General features: G+C 41.3%; 1 protein-coding gene across 1 annotated transcript in view; it reads right to left on the bottom strand.

Moving 5' to 3' along the window:
• The window catches only part of acbd3 (acyl-Coenzyme A binding domain containing 3), a 49,874-nt gene that overhangs the window by 21,010 nt on the left and 14,686 nt on the right, over positions 1-14,178 (bottom strand). Inside the window, exon 3 of the mRNA XM_072550767.1 lies at positions 2,122-2,262. Within this exon, the coding sequence (XP_072406868.1) occupies positions 2,122-2,262 (141 nt within the window). The remainder of the gene's footprint in view (positions 1-2,121; positions 2,263-14,178) is intronic.

The raw sequence follows: 14,178 nt of genomic DNA, 5'->3' as shown, positions 1-14,178 counted from the left end.
TCTTACATGGAGAAAGGAACAAGAGGTGTAGCATAGTGAATAAGCAAACAACAGTCAAGGTGTGACAAGAAGGATGTTGAAAATATGCACTGAAGACTGCAGCAAAAATTAAAACCAGTGTAAGGTTAATGGTTAAAAAGTTAAGCTCAAAGCTCTTACTTGAACGCATGCATAATTTGTTAGAAACCAGAAGAGTTGGGGCACAAATAGTAATAGATATTCCACAATCACCTTTCTTGACTGTAACATTTTGACTCGATACCCAGAGATATGGTTGCAGGGTAACCAAAAACTGGGAATTCAAGGGCATTTGATGTTCCAGAAGAATAGGCAAAAAAAAAAAGCAACTTTATTAAAAATGATCAGTGTGGTGGTGAATCGTGACATAAATGTAATGGATTGTGATGTGGGTGGTGAAAGGAATACCAAGGAAAGGAAGTCATATGTGGGAGTCACCTATAGGCCCCAAAGAGTTGCCTCACTCTAGGACAAACTGAAAATCAAGTCATAATAGAGGCGTGCAAGGGCGTGACAATGTTCGGAGGTGATTTTAATTTGTATACGTAATGGACAAGTTAGAAAGATAACAAGTCAAATTTATAGTCAGCAGTGATTTGTTCTTGGAGCAATACATTGCAGAAAGCTTCCTTGGAACTGGTTATTTTAGATCTGGTAATGTGCACTGAGGTAGGATTAATAAGACAATTCATTGCTAAGGATTCTTTGGGGAATACTGATCATAACATGGGGGAGTTTCAAGATCAATGCGGGGGAGAGCAACTCAGGTCCCAAACCTGTGTCCTCAACCTAAATAAGGGCATTTGCAGAGGTACAAAGAATGAGTTGTCCAAAGCAGGCTAGAAGAACAGATTAAGAGGGAGTCAGTAGGTGAGTAGACATTTCATAACACTTAAAAAATTTTTCCAGTCAAGAATGTCTCAATGAAAAGAATAGACCCAGTGAGCAATAAAGGTACATCCAGTAAAAAAAAAACTAAGGCATAAAAAGTGACAAAAACTAGTGGTAGGCTAAAGGATTGGGAACTTTTAAAATGAACCAGATGAAGAGGGAGAAAATTAATTATGCAAGCAAACTGGCAAGAAATATAAAAACAAACAGCCAGAGCTTCTAAAAAAAAGTAACTAAACTAAGTGTGGGATGCTTGGGAAAATGCAACTGGGGAAACAGGGAGGTGGTGAATAATTTAAATCAACATTTTTCGTTTGTTTTCATGGGAAAGGCCATAATAAACATCCCAAAAGCAACAGTTAAGTGGGGTATTAATGTTATACCAGACTCTAATAACAAGGAACAAGCTATTTGATAGACAAATGGGACTGAAGACAGATAAATTGAGAGACACTAAAAATTGTACAGCACAGAAAGATCCGGATATTCTTGTGTATGAAAAATCATCTTGCACGTGTGTCAAGTTAAGGCAGATGGAATTCTGGCCTTTACTGTGACGGGACTGGAGTTTAAAAAAGGGAACTCTTGTTACAACTGTACAAGGCATTGGCGAAGCTGCACTTGGTTCTGTGCACAGTGCCTGTATCTAAAGAATAGATACACTGGCATTGGAAGCAGTTCAGAAGAGGTACCACTTAGGCGGATTCCTTGGAATGAAAGGGCTGTCCTGTCATGGTTAGGCTTTTATTGATTAGAGTTTAAGAATAAGGGGTGATCTAATCGAGACATACAAGATCCTGAAGGAGACTGACAGGGCATATGTTGAGAAGATATTTCCATAAGTGGGGGACAAAGTTACAGAATATTGGGACACATTTAAAACGGAGATGCAAAGGAATTTCTTCTCCTAGAGGCTAGTGAATGCTTGGAAATCTCTATCCCAGAGAGTTGTAGAAGCTAGATCACAATTTAAAGAGCAGGGAGATATTTGAAATATCAAGGATATGACAAACTGGCATGAAAAGGAGAGTTGAGGCCTGGGGAAGGTCAGCCACGATCTTGTTGAAATCAATAGTCTCCAGTTGACAGCACTATCCCAAAGCCACTAGTGACATCACATGATTGAACAGTTTAGATAAATACTTGTTCTTTATAAGCACTGTGAGCTCCTTCTTAAATCACAATTCTGAACAGGCAGGAAATCTCTCTTACCTCTTCCTTTCTTGCTCCTCCTTCTCTATTTTATGGGATGTGACATAGGGTTCAAACAGATTGCAGCACTTGTTCAACAACTGGACATACTCCACCATGGCATTTTCTTTCGACATGTTACCCAGGGCAGTCCATTCTCTCCTGATGAGAAACATTGGCACAGTGAGAAAGGACAGACATGCACTCACAGTTTCTTACAAAATATTGAGTATCACAAACTACTTTGAATATAATGGGTTATTTTGAACTGCAAACACTTAAGTAATCAAGACATTGAAGATCTGTCAGCAATATGACTAATCAGCCAATCTACCTTTTGCACTGTTGTTTAAGTGAGCAAGCTACCCAAGTGCAGCCTGATCTGAGCTATTCCATTATTTAACTGGATTGAGGAAATGGCTTGCAAAAGGAATTCAATCAGCTCTTCAAAGCAGTGGCACAATATTTTTAAGATCCATCCAGTCAAGAGAATAGACACTCATTTGGCTGTCTCACCTAAAAGACAGCACCTCTGGTAATAACACTGGATCAAAGTAAGTCCAAGAAGAGACCTGCACTTAGTTTTCACTTACAGCAAACGGATTATTATAAGACTACCTATGTTGCTGAATTGAATCCAAATGTGTTGACTTTAATAAGACTTGTTTCAATAATTCCTGGTATGCGATGTAAATTCATCGTTCACAGCCATGATTTTGTGCTATCTTATCCTGCTGGCCTGCATGTCTGAAATTAATGTGCTGAACATGCTTTCTTTGTCACAACATAGAGTATGTAGCTCTACTGGATCCCTTAGAAACACCTCTTATTAAACCAAAACAAGAAGAGAAACTTCCTCTTTGGTCCATTCTGTCCTTCAATCTGATCACGCCACAGTCTATTTAACCAGTTTTCCAAATATACAAATTAAAGTCCATCTGGCCCCAAACCTGCTCTGCCATTCAATAAGATCATGGCCAATCTGTTTCTATGAAGAATTCCACATGCCCAACTACCCGCAATATTCTGTGATTTCCTCGTTTAACAAGAATTATGTATTCATCTTTACTTTCATGGTCTCAATGTTTGATTCAATTTATTATTGTCACACATACCTAGGTAGAGTGAAAAGTTTTGTTTTGCATGCAGTACAGACAGATCATACCTAAAAAGGGCATAAGGTGCTTGAACAGACCGAGGGATACAGTGTTACAGCTGCAGAGAAGTAGTGTACAAAAAGCAGTAGCAACATTACATTTGAGATTTGAGAGGTCCATTCAGAAGTCTAACAACAGGGAAGAAGCAGTTCTTAAACTTGTTGATACGTGTGCTTCTGTATTTTCTGCTTGATGGAAGACATTGTAAATGGGGTGGGAGGAGTCTTTGACAGTATTGATGGCCTTTCTGAGGCAGCAAGTGTAGAGGGAGTCCTAGAGACGTACAGCACATTAACAGAGCCTTCCGTCCATGTTGACCAGATATCCCAACCCAATCTAGTCCCACCTGCTAGCACCTAGCCCATACTCCGCCAAACCCTTCCTATTCATGTACCCATCCAGATGTCTTTTAAAATGTTGCAATTGTACTAGTCTCCACCACTTCCTCTGGCAGCTCATTCCATACATACACTGCTCTCTGCATGAAAAAGTTGCCCCTTAGATCGCTTTTATATCTTTACCGGCCCCACCACCCTAAACTTATGCCCTCTAGTTCTGGACTCCCCCCATCCCAGGGAAAAGACTTAGAATAAATAGACAATCCATGCCCCTCATGATTTTATAAACCTCTAGAGTCACCCTTTGACACTCAAGGGACAACAGCCCTAGCCTATTCAGCCTCTTCCTATAGCTCAAATCCTCTAACCTTGGCAACATTCTTGTAAATTTCTTTTGAACCATTCTAAATTTCACAACATCTTTCCAATAGGAAGGAGACCAGAACACGCAATATTCTAACAGTGGTTTAACTAATGTCCTGTACAGCCGCAACATGACCTTCCAACTCCTGTACTCAATACTCTGACCAGTAAAGGAAAGCATACCAAACACCTTCTTCACACCTACCACTCCGCCCTCATCAATCCTCTTTGTTACTTCTTCAAAAATCTCAATCAAGTTTGTGAGACATGATTTTCCCCACACAAAGCCATGCTGACTATCCCTAATCAGTCCTAACCTTTCCAAATACATGTACATCCTGTCCCTCAGGATTCCCTCCAACAACTTGCCCACCACTGAGGTCAGGCTCACTGGTCTGTAGTTCTCTGGCTTGTTCTTACCACCCTTCTTAAACACATTAGCCAACCTCCAGTCTTCTGGCACCTCACCTCTGACTATCGATGATACAAACGTCTTACTAAGACGCCCAACAATCACTTCCCTAGCTTCCCACAGAGTGCCAGGGTATACCTGATCAGGTCCTAGGGATTTATCCAATTTTATGTGTTTCAAGACATCCAGCACTTCCTCCTCTGTAATATGTACATTTTTCAAGATGTCACCATCTATTTCCCTAATATTTTATATCTTCCATGTCCTTTTCCATAGTAAATACTGATGCAAAACACTCGTTTAGTATCGCCCCCATCTCCTGCGGATCCACACAAAGGCCGCCTTGCTGATCTTTGAGGGGCCCTATTCTCTCCCTAATTACCCTTTTGTCCTTAATGTATTTGTAAAACCCCTTTGGATTCTCCTTAATTCTATTTGCCAAAGCTATCCCCTTTTTTCCCTCCTGATTTCCCTCTTAAGTATACTCCTATGGCCATTATAGTGTTTAATGATTTCACTTGATCTATCCTGTCTTTACCTGACATATGCTTTCTTCTTTTTCTTAACCAAACCCTCAAATTCTTTAGTCATCCAGCATTCCATACACCTACCAGCCTTTCCTTTCACTCAAACAGGAACATACTGTCTCTGGATTCTTGTTATCTCATTTCCGAAGGCTTCCCATTTTCCAGCTGTCCCTTTACCTGTGAACATCTGCCCCAATCAGTTCTTGAAAGTTCTTGCCTCATACTGTCAAAACTGGCCTTTCTCTAATTTAGAACTTCAACTGTTAGATTTAAAATAATGATGGAAAAGGATCGAAGAGAGTTATGGCCGCCAACAGGTGAAGGTGGGCAGGATGGACTGGGCTGTGTTCACAACTCTCTGCAGTTTCATACAGTCTTGGGCAGAGCAGTTGCCGTACCAAGCCGTGGTGCATCTATAAACGGGGAGAATCCTTATGGACGTGCCGGATTTATTTAGATTCCTGGGGAAGAGGCGTTGTGTGTTCTTGACTGCAGCATCAATGTGGGTGGCCCAGGACAGATTGATTATTGTCACTCCTAGGAATTTGACACTCTCAACCATTTCCACCTCTGCTCCACTGATGGAGATGTCAATTCGCAAGAGAAGGTAATAATCTAGCGATTCTAACCTTTAAAGTTTTGCTTTGTAATTTAATACCAATTCCTCATACTCTCAATGTAGAGCCTCTTTCCTAGTTTCACCCATATTGCTGGCACCTACCTACCCTCCCACTGCAAGTTCCTTTCCACCCCTGAACAAATATCCTGAAACATGGCACCAGGCAGGTAACACAGCTGTCTGGACACTCTGATGCAGAGAATGGTGTCAATGCCATCACTATATAATAGTGTCCGCTATTATTACACACGTTGCTGCTGCCTCACCTGATTGGCTTTCCTGTCCACACGGTCAGTTTGCTCATCTGCCCTGTAGTTCCCACTTTCATTCAAACAGAGTGAGAGAACTTCAGATTTACTGAACAATTGCAGAGCATGACTCTCTCCCTCCTATTGCTGACAAAATGAAAAGGTGTGTGATTGTCGCCTGCTCCAAACAAACCACATAATTTTCCACCTCTCTGATGTGTCAGTGTCTGTAGTTCAGCTCCCAACTCAAACTCTGAACCAAAGCTGTACAAACACCGAACACACACTTCAAGTAAGTTTGCCCTAGATGACGACAGTACTGAGGAGTTCCCACACTGCACATTTAACAGATCACTTATCCTGCTATTCCTAATAAATTTGAATTAAGTAAGTTATTCACTCCCATGTGGTCTGTTATACATCTTATAAATTTTCCCACCAATTTATACACTATGTTAAAATTTAAGACCTCACCATTTAGCACATACTCACCTCTTTCTCTGTGCTATAGCAAGAGCCATTTCTAATCATCTCCACTGAATTTAGCTTTGCCTCTACCTGCTACAGGTTTATTTTTTTCCACTGCTCCACTCAATGCTGCTGACTGCCTGGTGTAGGATCTTCAACCTTCCCTCCCCCTCACTCCTCAAGGCGATACCTTCTGCCTGTCTCCACATCATCTCATCCACTCCTCCAGATGATGCTGACTTCCTCTTTCAGGTCCGCCTCTCACCAACTCTTAGAGTCAGAGATGTACAGCATGGAAACAGATCCTTTGGTCTAACTTGTCTATGCCAACCAGATATCCCAACTCAATCTAGTCCCGCCTGCCAGCACTTGGCCCATATCCCTGCAAACCTTTTCTATTCATATACCCATCCAGATGCCTATTAAATGTTGCAATTGTACCAGCCTCCACCATTTCCTCTGGCAGCTCATTCCATACACTTACCACCCTGTGTGTGAAAAAGTTGCCCCGTAGGTCTCTTTTATATCTTTCCCCTCTCACCCTAAACCTGCACCCTCTAGTTCTGGACACCCCCACCCCAGGGAAGAGACTTTGTCTATTTATCCTATCCATGCCCCTCATGATTTTATAAATCTTTAAGATCACCCCTCAGCCTCTGATGCTTCAGGGAAAACAACCTCAGCCTATTCAGCCTCTCCCTACAGCTCAAATACTCCAACCCTGGCAACATGTTTGTAAATCTTTTCTGAACCATTCAAAGTTTCACAACATCCTTCTGATAGGAAGGAGACCAGAGCTGCATTCCAAAAGTGGCCTAACCAATGTTGTATACAGCCGCAACATGACCTCCCAACTCCTGTACTCAATACTCTGACCAATAAAGGAAAGCATACCAAACACCACCTTCACTATCCTATCTACCTGCAACTCCACTTCCAAGGAGCTATGAACCTGCACTCCAAGGTCTCTTTGTTCAGCAACACTCCCTAGGACCTTACCATTAAGGTGTATAAGTCCTGCTAAGATTTGCTTTCCCAAAATGCAGCATCTTGCATTTATCTGAATTAAACTCCACCTGCCACTTCTCAGCCCATTGATCCTGTTGTAATCTGAGGTAACCTTCTTTCCTGTCATCTAGGTGCTGCTGGCTGCCTTGGGCTCCTGGTCTTAACTTTCAGATCAAAGCAAGATCTGCTTATTTGTTAAGGGTGAAGTTAAGGTAAGCAGTCCTTTGGAGGAGCAAGTTCCATTTACAGTACCATTGTTCAAGCTCAGTCATGCCTCCCACCTCAATTCTGGAATCCTAAGGCTAAGTATATTCATTTCCTCTGCTGCACGGAGGGGTATAAATGCAGGATAGCCGTAGAACAAGCTTGGTGAGACAACATCTCGAGCAATGTACACAGTTCGGTCTCCTTAAATTGAGGAATAGATTGAATATTCACCAGCTTGCACATGGGATGAAGGGTTCGTTTTAGGAGCAAAGGGTTAGCAAGAGAATGATATGTGCCAGGAGTTTCACCTAAGATTCTGAAAGGGTTTAAATGTGTAGATGCTGAGACAACTAGGGGCATGGTTTAAAAATAATGAGTTCACCATTGAAGGATGATTTTCTTCTTTCAGGGGGGTTGTAGTGTTTGAACTTTACCTGTAGATGGCAGTGACACCAGGTCATTGAATATATTCAAGGCAGAGTTGGTTGGCTTGCTTTGTGATTGATGAGTGAAGAAAGGGTCTTGGGGATGAACAGGAAGGTGGAGATTAAGCAACATTCAGTCACAGCCTCAATCTGTGAATGGTGGACCAAATGGCTGCCTCCTGCTTCTAATTCTTGTGACCATGAAATCTCTTGGCTTTTAAGTTAATGCGAGACACAAATAACTTGGTTGCTAAGTATCCTACAGAATAAAAGGTATGAAATATGATCTTATACTCTATAACCATCTGATGAAAGAGCAGTGCTCCGAAAGCTAGTGTTTCCACATAAACCTGCTGTTAAGAGATTTTTAACAATGAAATACAAAACACTTTCTTCCCTTTATTAGTTGCTCAATTCTAATTGTAGTCAAAGTGCATGATTTGCTCGGTCAATTTAGAGAGCAGTTAAAAATCAGCCATATTACTGTAGGTCAGGAGTTACATGTAAACCAGGTAAGGATGGCACATTTCTTTCCCTAAAGTACATTAATGAGTCAGATTGTTTTTTTACTACAGTTGACAACAGTTGCATGACCATTAATGCAACAGCTTTAAATTCAAGATTTAAAAATGCAGTACAATTATATCATACTTCTAACTTACAAGTGATGGACAGGCTTTGGGGAAATCAGTTGTCACTGCTAAATTCCCAGGCTTGGAAATGCTCTTGTCAACACAGTATTTAAAAGCTGCTCCAGCTAAATTCTGCTCAGAGTATTGCAGACTACAGTTGGCCAAAGGTTCATTAAGATTCGATAGAACCTCAGAATCTGATTGCAAATCTGGATTGGAGACGATCACAGGGACAGGAATAGGCCATTTTTCCCCTTTGAGCCTGTTCTGCCAGTAAATGAAATCATTGCTGATCTGTGGCTCAACTTCACACAGGTCACAGAGAGAAATAAAATGTAACCAGAGCAACAATCAGCTCTCCATTCATAGTTCTGAAAGCGTTAGCTGTACACTGCTAATTTATCTTAACATCTCCCTGTAAGGTGCAGAATCATGGGCCATCAGCTTCTAGTTCAGTACCTTGCCCGAATTCCACTCCTGGGGACCAATCTTGGCTTCTTCCGCTCTGACTGCTTATGGGAAAGACGACTTTAATTAAGATGTTGGGAAATAGAAGTCTGATCATTTGTTTCGTGCTAGGATGGAAATTTGAGACAGCAAGTAAGGAAATGAGAAGATATTTTGAAATAGAATCCAGCGGGGCATACGACTGTAAATGCAACCTCTTGTCCTTAAACCCACAGAACATGCAGTTGATGGAAAGGACAGCTATTCAGACCGGTCTCTGGATTACATAAGGCTGGCAAGGTTAGACTCTTGCTTATTTAAAACCGAGTATTCCCTGTAGAATCTGAGATTTCAATATTCCTTACTCTTTGTTGCGGGTGACAACCCATTTTGTTTTTATTTCAAAGTCACGAAAAAAACACCCAACAAAAGGCCCAGATTTCCTGAAGACAGGTGGTGTGTTTTTCATGGTTAAATTAGGAGAGGTGATTTCCTAAAGATGCATCAAATTTTGTGAAGTCTGAAAACCACTTGTAAGGTTGGTGGTTCACACCAACACTCAAAAGGATAGATGTTGGGTTCAACTCAGTCTCACCCACACAAAAGTTAATTTTAAAAAGTTGCCCCATTAACCATTCAACCCACAGCCACACAAAACTAAAGGAATACTAACATTCTATGAGCAAAGTAGTGCAGTTATTGGACTCGTCATCCAGCATCTAGTAGAAAGTGAGGACTGCAGATGCTAGGAGATCAGATCTGAAATGTTTGGTGCTGGAAAAGCACAGCAGGTCAGGCAGCATCCGAGAAGCAGGAGTCGACATTTCAGAGCACATTCTTGAAGGGCTAGGTGATTCTCCTGCACCTCAGATGCTGTCTGACTTGTTGCGATTTTCCAGCGCCACACTTTTTGACTCATCAAGGACAAGATGCAGACAATACTTAGCCCTCTGGCAGCATCTGTGGAGAACGAAACAGAAGTAATATTAGGTCTGCAATCTGAAATGTTAACTCTACTTCTCAGCACAGAAATATATTCTTCTACTATTCTAAAATATTACTCAGCAATGTTAACACAAGCTGGCCACTTGACTTGTGCTGAGCTCCCCTCTGCCTTGGGTCATCTCATCCTATCAGCAGAACCTTCTATTCCTCATCCTATCGTGAACTTAACTCACTTTCCCTTAAACGCACTGGTATTAATTTCAATTCCACATCTGATAGCAAGTTCCACATTCCAACTACTCTGAGAAAAGCAGATTCTCCTGAATTCCCTTTTGGCTTTATTGGTTAAAAACCCTATCTTTACTAGCTTTGGGGTCATTACATTCTTTCCAACCCAAACAGGTAATTTCATAACGTTAAATACTTCTCTCCGATCGCCTCTCAATTTCAGTGTTTTGACAGTGACCACCTCCCAAATTTGGCACTGTTTCTGCTAATCGGTTTTGCAAGGTTCTTGTTTTACAATCAATTGTACTCTCGTGTTATTTAATAAAGCAGCACTCCCAAACAACACATTCTGTGCCCACACATCCCAGACTCAGATTTTGAGTATGAACACTGAAAGAAAACTAAACACAGGTCATTCTGCTAGAATGCGATAATTGCCGCCCTTTGCAACCTCGCACTCTAAAACATTTGCGCTGTAGAAGATCACTGTAGTAAGTTTGTGTTATCCAAACCACATCCACAATTCATCAATTGCATTATAGCCACTTTGTGTGAATGAAACATGCATTACACCATAACTACCTGTAAAGCAAACACTTCAGCTGTTCTTCATTGTAGCCACGTCAATATACCCAACACAGTGTGCTGGAACTAGAATATATGCAAATTCACTGAAGCAGTCAGTACCCAAGTGCAGCAAGACCTGGAAAACATCCAGGCCTGGGCTGAACAATGGCAAATAACATTCTTGCCATACAAATGCCAGGTATTGACCAAATACAGCAAGGGAGAACTCATTTATCAGCCCTTAGCATTACATGGTATCAATACTGCCCCCGTTATCAACATCCTGAGGATTAGCACTGACCAGAAACTGAACTGAACCAGTCACATTGACATGGTGGGTACGAGAGCAGGACAAAAGCTCTGACAAGTAACACACTTCTTAACTCCTCAAAGTCTGACCACCATCCGAGTCAAGAATATGATGGAATATGCTCCACTTGCTTGGATGAATGCAGCTCTAACAGCACAAGCTTGCCACTATCCGTGACAATAGAGCCCACTGGAATGACATACCACACAACACCTTCTACGTTCACTCCCTCCGGCATGCAGAAAGATGTACTGCAGTAACTCACCAAGGCTTCTTGGGCTGCACCTTCCAAATCCACAGTCAGCACCACCCAGGATAAAAGGAAAATGACGCACGAGAACATCACTTTCAAGCTCCCCCTCTAAGCCACACAGCACCCTGATGTGGAACTAGATTCACTGACTCAAAATCACAGAACACTCTTCCTAACAGCACTACAGGTGCACCTGCTTGCCGAGGACTGCAGTGCTTCAAGGAGGCAGCTCACTACCACCTTCTTGAGAACAATTAGATAAAGGAACTAAAATGCAGGCCTAGCCAGTGAGGGCCTTTAATGAATTTAAAAATTGTCATCACAAACAAACATCATTTTGCTTTCCTTACACAAAATGTCTTTTAATATGCTTATACATTTACTAATTGTTAATGGTTTGGTCACTTCTGTTAGCAGTCTGTTTGTTTTTGAATCGCTCCATGTGACCAAAAAAAAGGCAGAACCAAAATTCAACTTATTCAAATCTGAAGGTCTACCTATCACTGAATCCTAGCTGAAAGTGCTGGAAAAGCTCAGCAGGTCTGGCAGCATCTGTAGAGAGAAATCAGAGTTGACATTTCGGGTTGAGGTGTTATGAGGAAGGGTCGCTCAACTAGAAACGTTGGCTCTGATTTCTCTCCACGGAAGCTACCACACCTGCTGATCTTTTCCAGCAATTTGAGTTTCTGATTTACAGCATCTGCAGTTCTTTCAGTTTTTACTGAAACTCAGCTGTTCGTCAGAGTTAGTCAGGCTTCTATCTTTGGGATTTTATGGTCTCATTTATTGATAAGTGAACTTAAAACAAATCAAGATAATGGAGATTATTATTTTCTCTACAGTACTGTGGGTTGTCATTCTGATACATTGAGTACTGGGTTTTAAAAGGGTTGCAACAAGGTAGCAGAAAGAGAACAATGTATTCTCTGCAGATATTTTGATCTAATGAGATTCTCACAGCAAAACATCCTTTTAAAATATATTGGAACATTACAATTTCTAGGAATCTCCTCTCCCTAATGGATACACAAATTCACACTTACAAACTGCTTGCTGAAACTCAGTTTAGTTGATGACAGAAGTGATGATGTACACAAAACTGAAATGCAAAAAGGATATTTAACCAAAAAAATGACTCCAAACTAAAAGACAAAGATGAGGGCATTGGAACCCAGGTTCAAACAGATTGAAGACAAACCTGTTTGTTGAGAGCTTCTTCACAAGTGGTGACGAGTATGGATTGAGTAGGGACAAAATAAGCCCTGGATTCGTATTAGAAATAAAATGGGATAAGCTGATGATTGGTGCTGAGGGATTAATGTCTAACAAAATGAATAAACCAAATTTAATTTAAACAGCTTTCATCTTTATTTATCTTGTGAATATAGAGAACTGAACCAACACTCAGTACAGTGGCAAGAGTTGGACTCTGAGGTTAAAGAGCTTCTGAAATGCACTATTTAGCAGAGGTCCACAAGGCTGTGCACGGTATCTGACCAACTGCTGTGAAAAAGTCCAACTTTCAAGCTACACAGCAGAAATATATCAGTTATAGGATATAGTTTTCAACTAGAAAGCAATCAAATAGAATATTTTTGTCAACTTGAATGGGCAGTCAAATATTTGCTTTAACTGCTCATCTCTAACAAGAAGCACTTCCTCAGCATGCAACTGACGTGTCACCCAGGATGGTGTGAAGGTCTAGAGCTGGACTTGAAAACCAGCCACCTTCTAACAGATTCAAAATAATAGCACTGGGGTTAGGAATTGGATAGAAGGCTGTATAGAAAGGCACAAACAAAAGCTTCTCTTGTTTTCAAAGAGAAAACTACGTGGAAGATTTTATATTAAACAGCAGAAAGTGCGGTTACTATCAGCTTGCAGCTGAGGAGCCAGAGCCAATGAAAGGATATAAGTCTGAAAGATGAATTATTTTCTCTCCCCACAGACATAGACCACCTTGCTGTGCATTTGCAGTATAATTTGTCAAGGGTTTGTTCCTACACAGCAGAGGGAGACAAGTTGGTGGATGGGTTCATCAGTGTTGGCGGGAACTCAGCTTGTGTGATGTGCCTGCCCCAAAATGCAAACGTTAAGCTAAGCTTTGATACAGGAATCTCAGAAGCCTAATGTATGCCATTCAATCTACAGCAAGTGCTATGGAACCAGGTCTGGAATTCAATTATCAACAACTTGCATTTATGTAGCACCTTTAACATAGTAAAATGCCCAAGCAGTTCACAGGAGAACAATCAAAGCCACAGAAGGAAATTGTGGAAAATATTAGAGAAAGCTGGAGACAAAGAGGCTGTTCTATGTGTGCAAGCGCATGTGGTGTGACAGCGTATGTTGAGGGGCACATGTGTGCACACACTCATGTGTGCGTTGTGGTGGGGGGCAATGTTCATCTGTGAGGAGGTTCCAGAGCATAAGACCAATTCAACAAAAGCCTCACCACTAATGATGGTGCCATGGCAACATGGACTGGGCAAGAGATCAGAATTCAGAGAGTTGAGAAATGAGAATATCAAATACACAGCATCTCAAAGGAGGAGGAAAATGTCAGGTTAACTTTCTGGTTGGAACCTCACATCACAACTCCAGCTCTCAGAAGAAGTCCAAATGGACATCGTCTACACGGACTTTAGGAATGCATTTGATAAGCTACCTCATGGCAGGCCAGTACAAAAGGTAACGTCTCGTGGGATCCAGGGTGAACTGGTTAAATAGATACAAAACCGGTTGAGAAGACAGAGCAGCAGTGGAAGGCTGCTTTTCAGAATGGATATCAGTAACTAGTGGTGATCCACGGGGATCAGTGCTGGGATCTTCGTTGTTTGATATTTACGTAAAACGGTTTGGAGGAAAACGAATAGCAAATTTGCAGATGACACCAAAATTGGCAAAGTAACAAACAGTGAGGA

This window comes from Chiloscyllium punctatum, chromosome 3 (assembly GCF_047496795.1).
Source record: "Chiloscyllium punctatum isolate Juve2018m chromosome 3, sChiPun1.3, whole genome shotgun sequence".
NCBI lineage: Eukaryota > Metazoa > Chordata > Chondrichthyes > Orectolobiformes > Hemiscylliidae > Chiloscyllium > Chiloscyllium punctatum.
This window is presented reverse-complemented; position numbering and strand designations above follow the sequence as displayed.